The sequence below is a fragment of the Balearica regulorum genome, chromosome 5 (genome assembly GCF_011004875.1).
Source record: "Balearica regulorum gibbericeps isolate bBalReg1 chromosome 5, bBalReg1.pri, whole genome shotgun sequence".
Lineage (NCBI taxonomy): Eukaryota > Metazoa > Chordata > Aves > Gruiformes > Gruidae > Balearica > Balearica regulorum.
The window spans coordinates 14,543,053-14,561,709 of NC_046188.1; the positions used below are offsets into that span (position 1 = coordinate 14,543,053).

At 50.0% G+C, this 18,657-nt stretch overlaps 1 protein-coding gene across 4 annotated transcripts in view; it reads left to right on the forward strand.

Moving 5' to 3' along the window:
- The first annotated feature begins 1,975 nt into the window (after nucleotides 1-1,975).
- The window catches only part of BCL11B (BCL11 transcription factor B), a 92,969-nt gene continuing 76,287 nt past the window's right edge, over nucleotides 1,976-18,657 (forward strand). For 2 of the 4 annotated variants that reach the window (XM_075753592.1, XM_075753590.1), the window contains exons 1-2: nucleotides 1,976-2,924; nucleotides 16,601-16,966. In XM_075753592.1, coding sequence (XP_075609707.1) covers nucleotides 2,867-2,924; nucleotides 16,601-16,966 — 424 coding nt within the window. In that variant the 5' untranslated portion in view covers nucleotides 1,976-2,866. Of the gene's footprint in view, nucleotides 2,925-16,597; nucleotides 16,967-18,657 lie in introns of all 4 variants that reach the window. The other 2 variants (XM_075753593.1, XM_075753591.1) reach the window with 2 other exon arrangements.

Consider the following 18,657-nt stretch of genomic DNA (forward strand, 5'->3'; position numbering starts at 1 on the left):
ATCAAAGCGGGGAGAGGAGCGAGGGCAGCCCCCATTCCCGCTGACCTGCCCGGGCCCCCTTCCCCGCGGGTGCGGAGGCCAGCGCCGGGGAGGTCCTTCCCTCCGGCCCCCCGCGCCAAGGAGCCGCGTCCCGGCCCCCGCAGGCTCGGACAACGCTGCCCCGCAGGGCCCGCCCCGGGGACACCCCCGGGGGGCCCAGGGACCGGGGGGCCCGTCCTTCCCCTGCCCGGCGGCGCCGAGCCCCTGCCACCACCACGCTCATTTTTCTTTGCAGGACCCTGCAAAACAAACCAAAACACACACGGCGAAGAATCTAAACATCTTAAGCGCCGTTAAATGTCTTTTACGTGTTGGCCGTGCCTTAATAGAGTCGGAGGGCTGAGCTGGGGCAGAGGAAGGCACTGCAAGGCTGGCCCGGAGCCCACCGCCCGGCCTGGGAGCTGGGGGGGGCCGGGGGGGCGGCTGCCCTCGGCGTGCCGTCAGGCCGGGCTCCGGGGGCCGGGGGCTGGCAGCGCCGAAATGCGAGCTGTGAGCGGGCGGGCGGGTGTGGGGAGGAAAAGGCAGATTTGCTGGAGGAGGAGAGAGCGATGCTGTTTAGCCAAATTCTACTCAAAGCTGATTAAGGGCACCGAGATGAATTCTGGTCCCCCCCAAGGCTCTCTTGCGATTTAATACAAAAAAATATTCATTTAACGTGGAAAGTAAATGACACGACTGCAGAGCGGCTCTCCTAGCGTGCTCCGGGTGGAGGCTGGGTTTCTTGGGTTTCTGCTCCATCTGCCTTCAAGCCCCCAGCCCTCCCCCTCTCCCCGTTCCCTTCGCCCTGTCCAGACCTGGTGCTGAAAAGCTGTTTGCACCGAACAGTTTCCTTGTCTGGGGAGAGAGATTTAAAAAAAAAAAAAAAAAAAAAAAGGCAGGAGATGGGCTAGGAGAGCGGAGGTAGGGGGGGAAAAGTTGGTTTCCAAGGATCCTCCAAGTTAGAAGCGCACGCAGTTGTGGGCATTTACCTGCCTGGGAAACAGGAGGAAAAGTGCACCGAGATGCGGTCCCTGGGAACTCGGTGTCTCTCGATTCGTGGTTGAGACTTAATTCCTCCAAGGAAAAATCCTCTCTGCCAGGATTTTAAGGGAAGGGGGGAGTGGGTGGGAGAAGAAGGTCGGAGCGTGTGTGCGTGTGCGGATCGGGAGTGTGTGCGCGCGTGTCCCGCTACCATCACACTTCGGGTAGGGAGAGAGGAGGGAGAAAAAAAAAAAACAAAACACAACCCTCTCCCCAACCCACACAGATATTTGTGTTGTTGTAAAACTGTTTGAAAGAAATGCGAGGGGGAACGTGCTCGCCGCCGAAGAGCTGCGGCGGCGCCTGGAAGGAAGAGCAGCCCGAGACCCCTCGGGAGCTGCCGCTCCCGGGCACGGACGGCGGGGAGCACGACCCAGCGCCGAGCCCGGACGGCGGAGACCAACCGCCGCAATGAGTAACGGCGAGGCGGCGGCACCGGCGGGCAGCCCGGCGCAGCCTCCCGCCCGCGCCTCCCTCGGCCGCCGGCCGCGGAGCCCGGCGCGGCGCAGCGCGGCCCCCCGCAGCCGCCCCCGCCCCGAGCGCGGCCGGGCCGCCCCGCCGCCCCCGCCCGAGCCGCCCCGGCTGCGGCCAGCGCCGGGCTCGGGGAAGTTTGGCCGTGCGTGAGGATGCGGATTTATTCCTCTGCCCCCCCCCCCCCCCCCCCCCCGCCCCCCGCTTTCCTTCGCTGCCGGCACTCCGCGTACCCGAGAAAGCAGCGCTGCACAAAGCCCGGAGCGGTTCCCGAACCCCGCATGTGCTTTAGTTTGTGTGCGAGTGTGTGTGTGTGTGTGTGTGCGCGAGTGCGGGTGTGTGCGGTGTGTGCGAGTGGCGTTTCTTGTTCTCTTGCAGGGTACAATGTTAAAAAGCCACCGCTAGTCGCCCCCAGTGCTCCTACTCTCTGGGTCTTTTTGTCTCTAGTGCAGATTAAACGTCACGTCCGCACTTGAACTTGAATTTTATCCCATTGTACAGAGGCAGCCCCAGCCATAGAGAGACAGAGCGCTCCCAGAGAACCAGGACTCCGCCATCTTCACATTGCAATATATAATAGTAATAGCCAGCACCAGCCCAGCTGCACTGGGGGCTTCCTTCCTTCCAGTCCCAGTGCCAGGCGAGGGGGGAAGAGTGCAAAGTGGTGCAGGAGCACTGGCAATCCAAAAGCACCAGGGCAAAGCAGTGCCACTTGAACTGGGAAAGAGGAGACACAGTTTTGGCTACCCCTTTTCAAAAAAATTCTCTCTATATATCTACCCAGCAAGGGTCAATCTCTGAAAAACCTTTTTTTTTTTTTTTTTTTTTTTTGGCAATTTTTGTGTGCGGGGGCAATCCCAATTCTAGTACTTTTTTTATATTCCTGCTTTTTTTTCTTTTTATTTTTTTTTTCTTTTTTACCCTCCTGGTGGAAAAGCGCACTTGCCAATTTGCCAAGCACTCTGGAAAGAGGAAAAGAGAAAAGTGTCACTGGCGGTGCATATCCTCCTAAGTTCAAGAAGAGATCTGGAAGTCCAAGTGGCAGAAGCAGTGGAGAAAAGACAGAGTGTGTGAAAGAGAAAAAAAAGAGCGAGAAAGAGCTTTTCCTGATGATAATGATGATTTTTAATTGAGAGAGGATCCCATCCAGTGCACCACAGCCGCAACAAAAAGGAGGCTTTTTTCTTTCTTTCTTTTTTTTTTTTTTTTGAAAGAAGAACTCGATAAAGAAGAAGAAGAAAGAGGAAAAAAAAAAAGAGGAGGAGGATCGCCCCCCCAACAGATCCCCCCAAACCAGTGCAGCTCTCCAGGCGATGCCAGTGTAAATGCCAGGGCAATGTCCCGTCGCAAGCAGGGAAACCCGCAGCACTTGTCACAAAGAGAGATTATCACACGTAAGTTTGAACTTGAAACCAGACCGAGCCGAAATCGAGGAGCAAAATTAGGGAAGGGGAGGAAGCGGTTGGGGGGGGGGGGGGGGGGAAGACTCCAGGAGCAACCAAAGCTGGTAAATGACTTCAGAGAGAGGGAGAGGAGAAGGGAATTAAAGAGGGGAGGGGGGTGTGTGGCTAGGGGGGATGGGCTGGGGGTGGAGGGGGGGAGAAGCCCGAAGTTTGCTGTGCGTTTTTGCAGCGGTGCGGAGGTGAGGCGGGCAGGCAGGCGGCGTGGAGCGGGGAAGGCGCTGCCGGCGGGGAGAGCGCGGCGCGGCGTGGGGCGGCGCGGGGCTCCCCCGGGGAGCGGGTGCGGGGGGCGGCGGAGCGGGGCGCGCCGCTCCGGACCGGGCCACTCTGCTGGGGCTCCGCCGCTCGCCCCCGGCCCCGCTCCTCGTTCCCCGCTCCGGGGGCTGCGCGGAGCGGTGGGAAAAGTTGGCCGAGCGCCCTGCCTCGGCGTGACAGCCGGGCCGGGGAGGGGGTGGAACAGGATCAAGGTGGGCAGCGAGGCGGGGGGGGGAGCAGCGGAGCGGCCGCGGGGGGACTTAACGGGAAGCACATGGAGGCGGGCGGTGGGCCGGACGGGGCAGCGCGGGCCGGCAGCGGCGGGCACCGAGCCCCCCGGCGCGGGGACGCGGGGCAGGTAGATGGGCAGGCTGCACCCTGCCCGCCCCAGGTGCATCGCCGGCGGGGGAGAGAACTCTCCTCCAAAGCAGGGTGGGGGGAAGGCAGGCTCAACTCGGTGGGGGCTAGAGGCAGGGCAGGGGCTGCAGAGAGGCTGGGGGCGGGTGGGGGTGTCTGGCGGTGGCGGGAGGCGCGGGGAGAGCCGAGACGGGGGACGGGGCTGCAGGGCACGACATGCGGGCCGGGCAGCCGCACCGGCTCGGGTGCCGGGGCAGAAGCGGAGGCTGCACTTTGCTGAAGCTCCCATTGTGAAATGAAAACACACACATATTCCCCCCACCTCAAAAAAAAAAAAAAAAAAAAAAAAGGGAAGGAAAAAATAAAGCGGGTGGAGGGAAGGAGCCCCGCTTCCCCCCCCCCCCCCCCCCCCCCCGGCTCTAAGCATCCCCCCTCCTCCCGTTCCCACCCCTGAAGCCCCGGGAGAGGGGCGAGCGCCTGCAGGCAGAGTCGAGGGCAGGTCTCCGCGCCGGGCGCCCCGCTCCGCTGCTCCCGTCCCCGCGGGGCTTGTGCCGCGGGGGGGGTGTGTGTGTGGGGGTGCCTTCCGGGGCGCGGGGCCCCCAGCGCTCCCCGCTGCTCCGCCGCCACCGGGACACGGAGTGGGGGCGCGGGAGGGTCCATATTTCCCTCCTAAAGCATCGGACCAGTTTTGGGGGGGCTGGTACAAAATGCCCGGCGCGCAACGGGGAGGTTTGCGGGGGGGGCGGAGGCCGGGATGGGGCCCCGCACCCCGCCGGGAAGGCCGTCCGGACACCCCCCAAAAAGAGCCTGCAAGTTGCTGTGCTGCGGGGGGCGGCGGCGCGCACAGAGCCAGCCCGGGGCTGAGCCTGAGCCGCGGCGGATCCGAATATTTATGTTGAGATTTTAAAGAATTTAAATAAATAAATAAAATATTCCCCCGGCTTCTCTCCCCTCCCCTGAAAGCCAAGAATAGGAGCCATCTGCCAGGAGCATTTGGTGCTTGCGAGCTCCTCTCTTTCTTTGTTACCGGTGATAAATTTCTGTTTGTAAGATTTCCTTGGGAATGGAGATATATATGTGTATATAATTTTTCCACCTCCTGTGAGATTTTTTTTTTCTTTTTGTAGCGGAGGGTTGTGGGGGGGACAGTTTGGGTCCCGAAATTTCAATTTCTTTCGCTCTGTCTTTCCTTTTTTTTTTTTTTTTTTTTTTCCCCTGGTGTGTGCCTTTATTTTTTAACCCGTTCCTCCTCCCCCCTCCCGCCCCCCCCTCCAGCCCATCAGCTGGTGGAACACAAATGAAGATGCATCTGGTATTCAGCTCTTCTGGGGGGTTTGTTTTTAATTCATTGTTATTTTGGAGCCAGATTTGCATCACCAAAAAAAGGTGGATTCCCCCCCTCCTGAACTCCCTCCCCGTCGTTAATTGCATTTTTGTTTTTAACCATCCGGTTTGGAAAATGCGTTTCCCTTTTTTGATGATGGCTTCTTAGCCCCCCCGCCCCCTCCCCTTTTTTTTTTTTTTTAAGAAAAAGCATCAACAACCTAACCGCTCTAAATCGCCCTGTGCAATTTCTCCCACTTTTTTTCTGTCTCAGTTGCGAGGGGATGTGGGGTGTTGAAAGGGGGTGTGCGGAAAATCTGGTTTGTTGCGCACGTCTGAATTTGTTTAAAGGGGTGAAACATTTCTTTTCTCGCTGCTGTTGCTGCTGGGGGGGGGGGGGAGGTGGGGTGGAGAAGAGAGCCAGGTAGGTTTGTTCTTCCAATTTGATCTCCTTTTCTGATCGCTTTACTTGAAAGTAAATAATGAGGCAGGACAGCATTAAAAGGTGCCGAGGAGCTGCGTGTACAAGGGGTTTAGCGGGGAGGCTGGGGAGGAATGGAGAGCAGAGCGGTACGCAGCTTCCCTCCCTCCCCTTTTGTATTTATCTATCTCTCCATCCTGAGGAAGCTGGCGGAGAAATCAGGCTGCATACTGAACAGTGGCAGAAAAAACCGAAGGTATCCAGGGGAGGAGGGGGTGGGAGCCGGCGGGGGCTGCGGCTGGGGCTGGGGTTGGGGCTGGGGGGAGCAGGAAGCGCAGGCATTTCAGCGCAGAGGCGCGGAGCCTCAGCTGCAGGCGTGCAGGAGGGGGGTTTCGCAATCCCCGCACTCCTCGGGAAGGTGTCATTCGTGGGGGAAAAGCAGCCAGGGAGAGCGTCCTCTGGAAGGGGGAGTTTGGAAAGTAGCGGGCAACGGAATGGAAGACCGAAATACATACAACAAAATAAAGCCAACCCCAAATCAAGCCCCCAAAGCCGGGAGGAATTGATACTGTTTTCTGAAATCTTGCATTTATGTCATGCTTAGCTTGGGCTTTTTTTACCCCCCCCCCCCTCCCTTTTTGGCATCTGTCAGGAGAGTTGCATTTCAGGATGGATTGGAGGTCTGTGCCAGGCAAGGAAAGAGAGGTTGGGAGAGAGATGGGGAGAGAGAGAGAAGGGTTTTCTGACACTGCTCAGCTGGAGTTTATTGGGTTTCATGCTCTTGGTGTTCAGAGAAACGTTTAGATCCTGAGTGTAAGAAAAACAAACAAACACAAAAAGCAGAGAGGCTGCAATGTAGTTGTGCTCCAGAGTTGCAGCGTTTCATTAGCACAGCGGTCTTTAAGACTGCAAAACGGAGTGGCCTGTTTGTCCTTGCCAGGCTCACCCAGGCAGCCTTGTAATGGATGCATGTGCGGGACAAAAAGAGGGGAAACACATGGAGAGAGAAGAGCAGCTCTGGACCTTTCTTCAGGGGTGATGGACAGAACAAACTTGGTAGCTGAGTTCACTTAACTGCGTGGACAAAGCAAAAGAGGCGATTATGTAGAGAAGAGGAGGCTGAGCTGTTGAGTTGCTCTGTGCAAAGAAACATTATTTTGGTTTGATTCAAATTGCTGATTTCCAGCTTAAGATCTTCTTTTTTTAACTTGAGAAATCTGTTTTCAAACTAGCCCTGTATTTTGCATTTGAAGGAAATGTGAAAGGCGAGAGCATGTGAAAAGCTCGCTGATAGCAGTTTTGCAGAAGGCGGCAAAGCAAGAACATTTCTGTAGAGCAGCAGCAAAGATTGGGAGAGAAAGGCACAGTAAAATCATACAATTCCAGGTAGAGAGCCAGGTTTCCCAAGGAGGCTCTTCAGTACCTGGTCAACAGGTTCCCTAGGAAGAGCAATAATTTCCTTTATCGCTTTGTATTTGTACGTAGTCATTAAAAATAATAAAAAAACCCCGTGATTTTTTGCATGTCAAAGTTTTGCAAATTGCTTCAAGGAGCCTCTCTTAAAATGCATTTAGATTTAGTGCAAATAATGCATTTTTTCCTACAGAAAAAGCCCCGCACCAATGTAATAAACTCTAATACAAAGAGAATCAATGCTGTGACTGAAGAATTAGAGAGGAAATTATTATTAATTTGGAGATGGCTGACTTTTTCATAATACCTGCGCACCGAAAAGCTTAATGTGCTTTTGAAAGACGTTACATGTGTTGGCTTTAAATAGGACAGGAAAAAATAAAAAGGTTGTGTGCTGTCGACTTCCAGGTTGCCTTTCATTTGAATATATTTGTATTGGATTACCCAGATTAAAAAAAAAATAAAATACTGGCACATTTTCATAGTTTCTGGTCTTTTAAAATATTTTTTTAAAAACTGGTGCAGAGTAACTAGATTGTGGATCTAGGTTGTTCCGTCCTTTTTGGTTGATGTGCTCAGCGGCTTAAATAGATGTACAGCGGGTGAGAAATCATTTTGCATTTTTTTGCTAGTCGGCAGATGCAGAGCATATTTTGTCAGGCTTATTTAAATATTGAGAAATAAAAGTCTTCAAGATTTTACAACCTGGCTGCCTTTAATAGGAACGGTTGGAGCCCTTGTCTTGCGCAAAATGTATGTTTCTCTGCAGAACAAAGGGTTGTCTTGTGGCATATTTGACAATAATTATGACTTAGAGGAGTGTGCGCTCATAGAAATAGTACAAATTATTGATATCAGTTACCGACTTAAGTTGACATCTCTTCAGCGGCTCTTCCCAGGGCTGAGCTCGCTGCTAGCAAATCCTTCCCCTTAAAAAAAAAAAAACCGCCTCGCACAAGACTTTTGCTTCTCTTCCACATTTCCTACCTGGATTCCTTTCCGCTCCCTGTTGTTTGTTGATGGAAAAAAAATACATTCCAAAATAAACTTTGCTGGCTTTTCGAGTTCCCTCGCGAGCCTGCCTTGTGCCCCCGGCTGCAAGTGGCGGGTGTTGACGACTAGGGGGAGCTCATAGCCTGTATCATGGCCGGGCTGGCTCCGGCCCCGCCGGGCGGCTCCACGGCGTGCTCTACCCTCGGAAAGAACAGCCACAGCTCAGACAGTTTACGGCGCTGCAAAATGTTTTCAGTGTAAAGTTGTAGTATCGATTTTCATGGGAAGATCTATATAGCGCTAGCTGAGAGGGGCTGCGAGCGAGACAAATCTATTTTTAGCTAAATCGCAGCTGATTCATTGACTCGGGCGGACAGGAGTTTTTAATTAAAATTAGTTTTTAACAGTGCCTTTTATTGTCAACATACAATTTTTAAATTCTCAATTTGTTGTTGACAGATAGGGATCGGGGTAATGATACCTATACATGAGCGAGTCTCTGTGCGTGGGGGGAAAAAACCCCACGGAGATCTGTTTGTTTGTTCCCGTGGATATAAAAACACAGAGCGAGAAAGCTGGAGTTCTAGGAGAAGGTGTGTACAGCAATAAAGCAGACATACGTGTACATAATTTGGCATTGATTACATGTCCAAAAGCCACACGTACCCCCGCCGAGAGAATTTGATATTAGTTTACCATACTTTGATCCTCAGGTCCTCATAGCAAAAAATCTGCAGTTCCTGCAAGTGAAAATAAACATTTTTTTTTCCTAGAGAAATAACCACAAAATCACATCTGTCATGTAGAAGTTGCTGCTGAGCAGCTCCCAGGCTGCTCTGCTGGGCTCGTGCTGTTCTCTCCTGCAGTCAGCTTGTGCACCGTGGACGGACTTTAGCGGGACGCTTGCTTGCCCAAACGTGTAATTTCATGGCGTACACACGGGAAGCTTTGATCAGTGGATGTTTATTTCACCCAGCCTGAGAAATTCATCAAGTTATGGTATTGTTAACATAGCACAAGTGTCTTCTTATTTTTAGGGCGCAATATGTGGATGGAGGTTATCCTGTGACAGGAAAGTGCACTTTATTCTAACCTGAAAGAGAAGTAAATTAGGTCAGACAAAAGATCAGGGCTGTCATCAGCTGTACAAAAACCCTTCACTCTTGGGTAGAGAGGACCAGCAATTTATCTGATGATTTCTCTACTTCATTTAATGTTTGAATCGAGCATATAGACAGCAGCCAGCTCGTTTAACAGACCGGTAAGCTGAAGAGCACAGCGCCTGGGCCGATGATAATGCTAGTGTTCCCCAGTCATGGGGAAAACCTTTCCTTCTCCCCTCCCAAAACCTCAAACTTTGCCGATTGTGGCTTTCCTTCCATTCCATGACTGTTAACTTTTACCAAGAGAAACAGGGATCCCCCTCTCCTCCTCCCCACCGCCTCTGCCCATCCAGCACACGCACACCCACGCTCCCCTTCCTCCTGCTCCCTCTTCTGCCTCCCACCCGTCCCACACCCCAGGACGAAGCCCAGTGGAAAAGTCTCCCCGTGGAGACCTGCTGCCCCAAAATGGCTCTCCGCCTCCTTGCCAGAGCATTTCCTTCTTTTTGGTTGCAGTTCAGTTACTCCAAGGTTGCGTTGCAGTTGTCGGTTGAATTTGGTCTCCCCTCGGTAGCCTCCAGAGAAAGCACAGAGAGAAATAAACGGGGGGCTGGGGGTTACTGTCTGCTTTGAAGTTAGTGATACCATAAAAACACTTGGTGAAGCATCAGCACTGGCTATAGATGGATTTATATATATATGTATTTTTTTAACAAGGGAGGGAAAAGACATCAATAACTGTGTGCATTGATAAATGTGTGATTCATTCAGCTGCTCTTACTACAGCACCTTCCTCTTTCGTGTTTATTTACTTTCTTAAAATGTTTTTGGGCAGGCTGCACACCGTTCCTCGGCACCCACAGTTACAGCCTCAGAGGCAGTTGTGTGTTCAGCTCCCAACCATCAGTTAAATTTTCTCGCTGTCTGCCCTCCCTCCTGAAAAGCTGTTGCTTGCTCGGTACTGTAGACCCTTGCTGGAGCTTTAAGTTGCAGCTTCTTTTTTTTTTCTTTTTTCTTTTTTTTCCAAAGGATATATAAAAAATGCCTAAAGCAGGCTATTCGAAAACAAATTAAAGCAGAGGGACACACTTCATGCGTTGCAAGGCACGCGCCAGTAGAAAGGGGTTAGAAGAATATCATCATTTTACTGGCAAAACTGACACCAGATCGGGGATTTGATTAATGGTGCAGCATTCACAGGGACTTAGTTCTGTATTTTTGACATACGCAAGTCTTTTGTGTAGTTGCCTCAGTGCAAGAAATTCCTTTTTTTTTTTTTTTTTCCTGGAGCAGCTGATAATTTGTGTGTGTGCTGGATATGCCCAAGGTACTTTCCAAAGACTAAGCACTAGACAGCACAGTATAAAAAAGGAATCCAAAGTTAAGGGAGAGGAAAAAAAACACACTGGTTTACTTAACTTTTTTATGACCCCTTTTACTAAGCCACTGGAAGAAGCCATAAATTCGCTGAATGTTATAATGAATATGCTTCAATGAGAGTAAAAAAAAAAGGCTTAAGAAAATTGTATATGAGCAACAGTGTGCCATACACAATTGAGAAACACAGTCTCTTTTGAGCCTGATATTTAAGAAAAGAACAGAGCTGTTGTGTGTTTAATACATGTTCAAAACTAATTACTTAATTTTGATCGTGCCTTTTAAATCCTTGGGTAAGAATATGTGCTTCCAATATCCTTTTCTACACCAGTTAAAAGCCTGTTCCCAAATACTGCTCCTTCTCCTTTTGTGGCACCGAGCGCTCCTTTCTCTCCTTGGTTGTCGTTTACTTTTAAATAAAGCAAATGTATTCACTGGGGAACAAAGAATGGTTTTATATCACATCATCACATCCTATTTTATCTGTGGAGATTTACAGCTTCTGCAGTCTATAGAAGAGCCTATGCATTTTATGCTCTCAAAAGCAGTAAATATTTTTTTATGAACGTATAGTTTACTTAGGAGGAGAAACGCCACTCCCTTCTTTAAGACTGTACCTAGTTTCTGATGAAATAACACCTGACAAGTGTTGGAGATTCGCACGGATCCTTGGATATTCTTGGCTTTTGTTCCCTTTGGGTCCGGCGTGGTTATTGCGTCGTTTTCCTCCTTCTTTTCCCTAAACCCTGATGCCTTGCCTGGCTCTTTGTGGCAGTGCTTGGGCTTGCTCCGTCTCAGGTGTGTACAGAGGGTTAAACTGCTTTCTGAGAGACTCGGGCTACTTCTGCGAAAGGTGTCTGACGCACCCGCCTTGCAGGAGAGTCCTCTAACTTGTGGCTGTGCGTGGGGCTTGCTGAGGCGTTGGAGTGAAACGCGTAATTTCCCCCCACCCTCCCTCCACCGCTGGGTCCTGGTCCCCTCGCTGTCGGTACCCAGTGGGGGCGGCTCGGCAGGCTTTGCTGGACGGTGGGCTCCATCCCGCTGCCGTGGGCAGGTGTCGGTGGCCGGCCGGCCCCGGCCACCACCACCCGCTGCGCCGTGCTGCCGGCCGGCATGCAGGGTCGGCGGGCTGGCGTGCGGCAGAGGATGACCGGACGGCGGCGGCTCGGCAGCTGCACCGGAGCCACGCGCGGCGCGGAAGAGGTTCGCCGCTGCTCCGGTCGCCTTTGTGCACTTTGCACATGCCTGAGAGTCGCTCGGAAAGTGAGGCAGAGCTGCGGGCCCCTGCGTGTCCAGGGCTTCCCCATCGAGTTGCCTCTTTTTGGCCAACTCAGCCTCAGACTTTTATTTAGAAAAAAAAAAAAAAAATAGTCCAAACAATTGTTTTTCAGTCCTCAGAAAAACAAAAAAATTGATGGCAGATAAGCGGTGCCTAGTACCGCTGAGTGCGATGCTGACGCAATACGCAGGCATAAGCTCAACTCTGCACCTTGCAGCTGCAGGGAGTGGGGGGGAGGCTCTGGAAACAGGTTATTGATAAACTTCGATGGCGAGGAGCTGCGTCGCCCGCTTTGAGCAGCGTTAGTCTTTGTGCAGCAAGGATCCTGACACCGATCTCGGCGATAACCCAGCTAGAGAGCGTGTGATCCGAGCTATTTCCGTTAAGCATGTTGATGTTACAGTAAATGTGACATGTGGGTGTTGATTGAAGGGACATTATTTTCAGGCCTGCTTTGGGCCAACACCCTGAAGAGCGAGTCACTTCTTTGTGCTCGCTCCCCAACTAGGCTGAGCTCTTTCTGGATGCGCCTTCAAGACAGCAGCGACTGTGCGCGGAGAACAGCGTGCTTGGCACGCTGCAGCATGCTTGCGGGCGGCTTTCCGTGCCTGTACGCCAGGAGCTGTGACCCACGTCAGACCCCGGGCAGCCCCAGCTTGTCCCAGAGACGAGTGGCCACTGGGGTAGCCTGTGCTTCGCCCCCAAGGTGGGCACAAGGGCGGGCGGTGGCTGTGGTGGGGTGCTGAGGCAGGCAGGGCGCCCAGCAGCACCTCTGCGGCGAAGGCAGTGGCAGCGCTCACCTTAACCACCCCGTCATCGATCTGTGCAGAAACTGCGGAGGGGAGGTTTCACACGCAGCGCTTTGGCCTGGCACCAAACTGTTCCCTCTTCCCCCTTTCTCTGCCTCCTTTTGATACTGTGGGATGGGAAAAAGAAGGAAGAGAACAGGTTGGCAACTTTTAAATCCCTTCTTACTTAGGTTCTGCAGTGCAATAAAAAGACGAGAAAGTAAATTACTGCTGTCTGGACCCAGCCCCGGCCAAACCCCGTGAACAAGCATCCATGGTTCTGTCCTTTTAGGCCTTGGAAATGATTTTTAGTAACATAGTCTTTTTCACTATTAATGGGTATGATTTTGAGACATCTGACAGGCAGAAAATAGTTAGCATGTGCATTCGCTTTAATACTGGGCATGAGAATATTGTTTGCATGAGGCACATATGCTCTAATGATGTCACCACGGCTGAAGTAGGAGCGCTGGTGGTTTTGTGACAGTGCCTTTATGGAATTAAGGAGTTTGTCCACTGTATTTTGGCATGGTAGGCAGCCAGAGAGCTTGGAGATGCTACTTAGAGTCCAGCCAGCAAGGGTAATGCTTTTCAAAGTAAGGCAAATGATTTAGATTGTCTGGCTGCATTAATTCCATGAAGCCATCGGATAACAACAGTGTCACTCACGGCCCCATAGATCGCCCGTCCCCGACTCGCTGTGCTCCCTCGGCAAGCAATGCCAAGGCAGTCCTCTTCGGAGGAATCTCTGGGTGCAGGGAAAATACCGGGCGCACCTTAGCACACCTGGAAGACCCAGGGCATGAGTCCTGGCTGGAAATGGCTCGTTTGCATTTTTTTTTTCCTTTTCCCACGTAAGGGAGATGAGATGTTTTCCATTCTCCTTTTTTGTGTGGCTTGATTTCTCCTTCTTAAAAAAAATGAATTAATTTTAAATAAATACTCATGAGGAAACACCCTCCTCCCCCCCCCCAACCCAGCTACTAGCAAACAGCAATAAAACCACAGAGTTAAATTCAAATAATGTGAAGCGACTCATTTGAAACCCACAGACACAAGCGGAGTCAGAACTTTAGATTGAGACTGGCCTAAATTGCCCCATTGGTATTAAAGGACGCCTTAAACAGCCTAAGATCTTGGCTGTTGTATTAAACAGGCATGACCCGATGCGTTATGGGCTGGACTTGCAGGCTTTTTTCTCTTTTCCTTTGTGGGTTTTAAATCTCTCCTGTAATGTTACTTGAATGTAGGTTTTTAATGGCTTAATTGAGTTGTCAATAGGAAGCCTTTTCTTTTTTCTTTTTTTTTTTATTCTGAGTAAAAAATAAAAATGCAAATTGACATGGATAAACTGCATTTGAAGATCCATTCGGTATTTTGTTTTTCATTCTTTTACGTCTGTTTTCCACATCCCGAATAAGGGGATGTAATACAGCTTCTGCATTGTTGGGTGTGCGGCTGGTCTCATGCTTCGTGATTTATTAAGCTCAAATCAGAAATAGAGTCGAGTAAAAAAAATCTTTTGATAGTTTGAAACCCAATTACTACTGATCACGAGGGCTCAGTGTACCAAGAGAACGAAAAGCTGATTTTCGGTAATGTGACGACTGCCAAAATATGAAGGAATACCAGAAGTTATTTTAAAAAAGTGCCATTGCAGAGTCCTTGGAAAGAGAGAGTGAGTGAGTGGAAGTGAATAGGCATATGTGGATTTAACTAATATTCAAATGGAGTGTAGAACTGAAAAGAAAGAAAGAAAGAAAGGTTTAAACCTCCTTCATGTTTCCACAGACGGTCAGGACCCTTATCAAATGCAGCAGTTTTTCTACGTTTTCTGAAGAGCACAGTTTAAATCGCAGGCAAAAAAAAAAATAATCCTCACATCAAAAAGATAATAAAGTTGAGATCTATGCATTTCTTTTTGTTTGTTATGTGTATATAAATGCCAAAATTCAGCCTTTGTAATTTGAGAGACAGACTTTAATCTGAAGCCTTTAAGGGAATGTTAGGCGAAACTAGTAACAAGCATTTTCCTCCTCTGCCACCTTTTTTCCTTCCTTTGGTTCAGTTCCTGTTTTTGTGTTGTCTTTTCCAGCTCTTTGTCCCATCTCCCGCCTGTGTATCTGCATGCCTGTGTGCGCCTCTCTGTGTGGGGTTTTTTTTTAATATTTTGACACTCTGCTCCCCCTTAATAGGAATTCTTCCTAGAGATAGCGTGTACGTTTCTAAAGGACCCTTTTCACAGTCCTTTTCTTTTGGCTCTAAAATGATGTATATGTAATTAATTGGTAATTAAAGGTGCAAGCTCTCTTCAATATAAACAATATTGCTCAATGTTAGATCATTAAAGGGAACCGCAGCACTAAATAATTACCTTTTGCATCGTGACACGCTGTTCGCGGGCATCCGCTCCCTTCCCAGCAGTCCCCGTTCAGCACAAGGTTATGGTTACATTTTCACTAAGGCAAGGAGGCATCTTTTCATGATATAAATTGGTGAATTAATTACATAGTATTGTCTTCAAACTACTTTTACACTTAGATTAAGGGGAAAAAGGTAATTAATGGTTCTGAGAATGAGTGTTGTGCTGTGTATTTGATAAGCTTGGTGTGAGTTAGGAAACCGAAGCCTTCCTGCGCCCATCGTCTGCTCCAGCAGGATGCTCCGTGCTCGGGCACTTCTCTGGGGTCCCAATCCTTTTCCTGCTGCCGCCGGTGCTGCTGCTGCTCTCTGCTTTGCTGCTAGGGAGCTCTGATGCAACTTGCAATACAGCTGGGAGATACACCAGTCTATTATTTATTCTGGAAGGCAAAACCAGGGGTGATTCTTTTTCTAAACTGCCTTTTTCAAGGCTCAACCATTTTTGTTGCCAGGTAATGCATTTCACCTTCTACTTCTTGTCCCTTTCCTGTGTGGTTTTTTTTTTCTTTCTAATTTGGTGAAGAGTGGGACAAAACTCCTTTTGTTTTCGGCCAGGAGGAGAATCCAGATCTGGATTATAACATCTGTTTATCTCGGTCTCACTTCTTTGAGATATTTGTGTGACTTGCTTTCCCCAGGAAATCCATAAGCAAACCGCTTGGGCTAATAGAGAACATTTTTCCTCCTATTCCTTTAATCCTGATTCGATTAGAGGTCTCACTCACTGATTTACATACTGTTAGTTCCTCTGTTTTGTTCAGCCCAAATCCTATAGTCCTTGCGGAGGCAAAACAGCCCTAGGCAAAAGTCAGTGGAAATTTTGCCCGAGTAAAGACCAAGGTTTGTACGATTTGGCAGTTACATGGCAGAACAAGAGAAAACAGACCAAAAAACACATTTTGCCCCTGAAATGGATTGTGATCCATAATTATTTTATAATGTAAGAATTATCTTCTAAATACTTATTTAAAAAGCACTGTGTTTTATTAATTGTGAAATGAGAAGTTACTTATGTCTTAGAAACTGATGCAGGTCACTCAGAAATGCTTTCCCAGTCTTTGGGGGTACTGGTATGAAATCCATCAGGTCCGTGGGCAAGATTTAAACAAAAAAACCTTTTATTAACCTATATAGCAACTGCAGGGGTATTTGACATTAGGAAAACGAGTGGAAGATTTCAGGCTCAGCCAATAAGCCAGTATGTTAAATTCTCTTTCCCACTGTACACATTTTGAAATCCCTTAACTTCTCATGAGACCTTATCCTGCTTACCTTACTCTTGCAAACAGTTTGCTGTAATTCATGCTAATGGGTGGTCATTTAACCTTGCTGGTATCTTTGTAATGGGATGAGGTGGTATTAATTTTGCATGCCACGGGGAGCCTGATCCTGCTTGTTTAGAGCACACAAGCTTTCTCCCTCTCTCTGAAATAGGAGGAGAGGTTCGGGTGCATAAGCTTTGCTGGATGGGGTCTTGGCCAGATGGCCGGGAGACGCGGTGGGAATGAGAAGATGGGATAAAAAGAGAGGAACTATTTCAGAAAGTGAGTCGGGGCTCGAACGTTTGCAAAATGGCTCTTTGCTGATATCCTTGCAGTGCTGGCAGCAGTGGGAAGGAGCTGTCAGGAAAGCTCTGCCAGGTCAGCCTTTCCATTTTGTTTCAGGCAGGCTTGGTTGCAAAATATATTGAAATCATTCTGGGAGAGCGGAAAAGCTGAAAAATAGAAGAAAGATCTAATCAGGCTTGGCTTCTTTGGGGGGGGTGGGGGAGGCTGGGCCTCTCGTGGTGCATCCTTCAGAGTCTGCGAACATTCAAAGCAATCTCTTTCTCTTCTCCCTCGTCCCTTTCCTCCCCCTTTCTCCTTGTCCATGTAAAGCAGAGGCTGACCATGTGGAACCGGCACTCGCCGACGAGGATGAGAGCCTGGCAATAGCAGAGCCGGGTGGCATCAGCATCGCCGCAGGCGGGACAGACCCCGACTTGTTAACCTGTGGACAGTGTCAGATGAACTTCCCGCTGGGAGACATCTTGGTTTTTATAGAGCACAAGAGAAAACAGTGCAATGGCACTGGTGGTGCCTGCTATGAAAAGAGCATGGATAAGAGCAGCCCTCCCCCCTCCTCACGCGCCGAGCTCAGGAAAGTGTCAGAGCCAGTGGAAATCGGGATCCAAGTCACACCCGATGAAGAAGACCGTCTTCTCACGCCTACAAAAGGAATTTGCCCCAAGCAGGAGAACATTGCAGGTACAGCATGTTTTACACTCAATCAACTGCCTAGGTAATCTTTTAACAAGAGCCCTCTAGAAAATGCCATGAAACAGAGGCTTCAGTAACAGGTCTTTATAGGAGCCATTGGTCTGGAGGATCCTCACAGCTACGCAGGGCTCAGCAGGGCTGTCAACCCCACGTTTAATTCAGTGTACCTATCTGTAGTCTCTCAGTCCCCTGGGAGAGCCAAGGGGCAGCCATACATGTAGGAAAAAGCAGAAAGTTGGGATCAGAAACCATTTCAGGAGCATCCTTAAGCAGGCAGCAGTGGCGGAGGGATAGGGGACTTTGGTGAGATGCTCAGTTCAGTCCAGCTCAGATACTCTTTGTCACATGCAGACCCACTGGGAAGGACCACATCCCAACCCCGCTGAAGTCAGTGGAAAAATCCTCTCCCCACTGACTGCAGTGGGAAGAAGATTTGGTTGCAAGGGCTAAAGCAGAGGTTCATTAAGTCCTTGCTTGTTCCTTCTGCTGGGCTAGATGTCAGCTTCCTGGTCTGCATTGCTGCCTGTGCCTAGGTCTCTGCAGATGGCTGGAGCTGGATGGGTGACACCTCCATTTACGTGCGCACCCCAAATGGCGCTTTTGAATAAGCAGACAAGAATACAGACTGGCAGGAGTGAGCAAATTGCAGGCATTCCTTTTTCTAAAACTCTCGTATGTGGTGTAGTTAACATTTACTCAGCGGACCTCCCCATCTTGGAGGTGGACAGGCAGACAATGGTATCCACCTGGGTGAGCTGCTGTGCAGCAGTTCCTGCAGAGCACCTGCCATGGGGCCACTTCCGTCATGCAGGGCGCTTCTCCCCTCTGCGGCCGTGAAAAGGCGGCTCTGCTCCCTGCTAGTGAGCAGGGGTTTTATATTACACAGAAGGATCTCCCCTCAAACGGGCCTTTTTTGTTCAAATCGATTGTGCTCCATACAGAAGACCAGTGGCAAATTGTCATTGCTACCACTATCCCTATTTCTCTTAGAATCGTCCTATGGGATTAGATCTGACGGTCCAGGATCCTGCTTGTAGTAGAGGTGTTCCCATGAGAGCATCCCCAGAAGACTTGTGAGAGGCTCCTATCTTTACAATTGAAGCTTAAGAGATTCCCGCTTTTAGCACTGGAGGTCTCCGAGTCAGTCCCCAGCATCTCTGATGGGCTTGGCCATCATATAAATGAAGATGCAGGCTTTGAACTGCTGCAGTCTTCAGATCTCCAGATGATCTGCCTCTTAGGAGAGGGCATATGCCACCCATTGACTACCTTGTTGTCTTCTAGGAATCTTTTATGGGTGCATCACCATCTTAGCATGGGGCAGCTTGTAGCTTTGGGGGCATTAGCCGTGGCAGCCTGTGCTGTACCATTGTAAGCAACCCTACTGTAAGACCTGACCCCGTCCTTTCTCCATCCTTTTTCAGCTTTCCCCATCCTTTTGCAGTTATGAATGCATTTCTCAGCAGAGATGACTACCTCATAGTGTAGCAGCTTTGAGGGCTAGATTTCCTTCCCATTTGGCGGGAGCCAAAGAGAAATATTCAAGACCTTCTCCTCCAGTCTGCTGAAGGCCTCCTGAATGGTGCCGAGCACTCTCAGTAGCTGTTGATCTCTGTGCAAGCTGGTGCTCAGCCCCTTGCAGAGCGTGCCTAGTGCTTAGCAGGCTTCGTCCAGGAGAC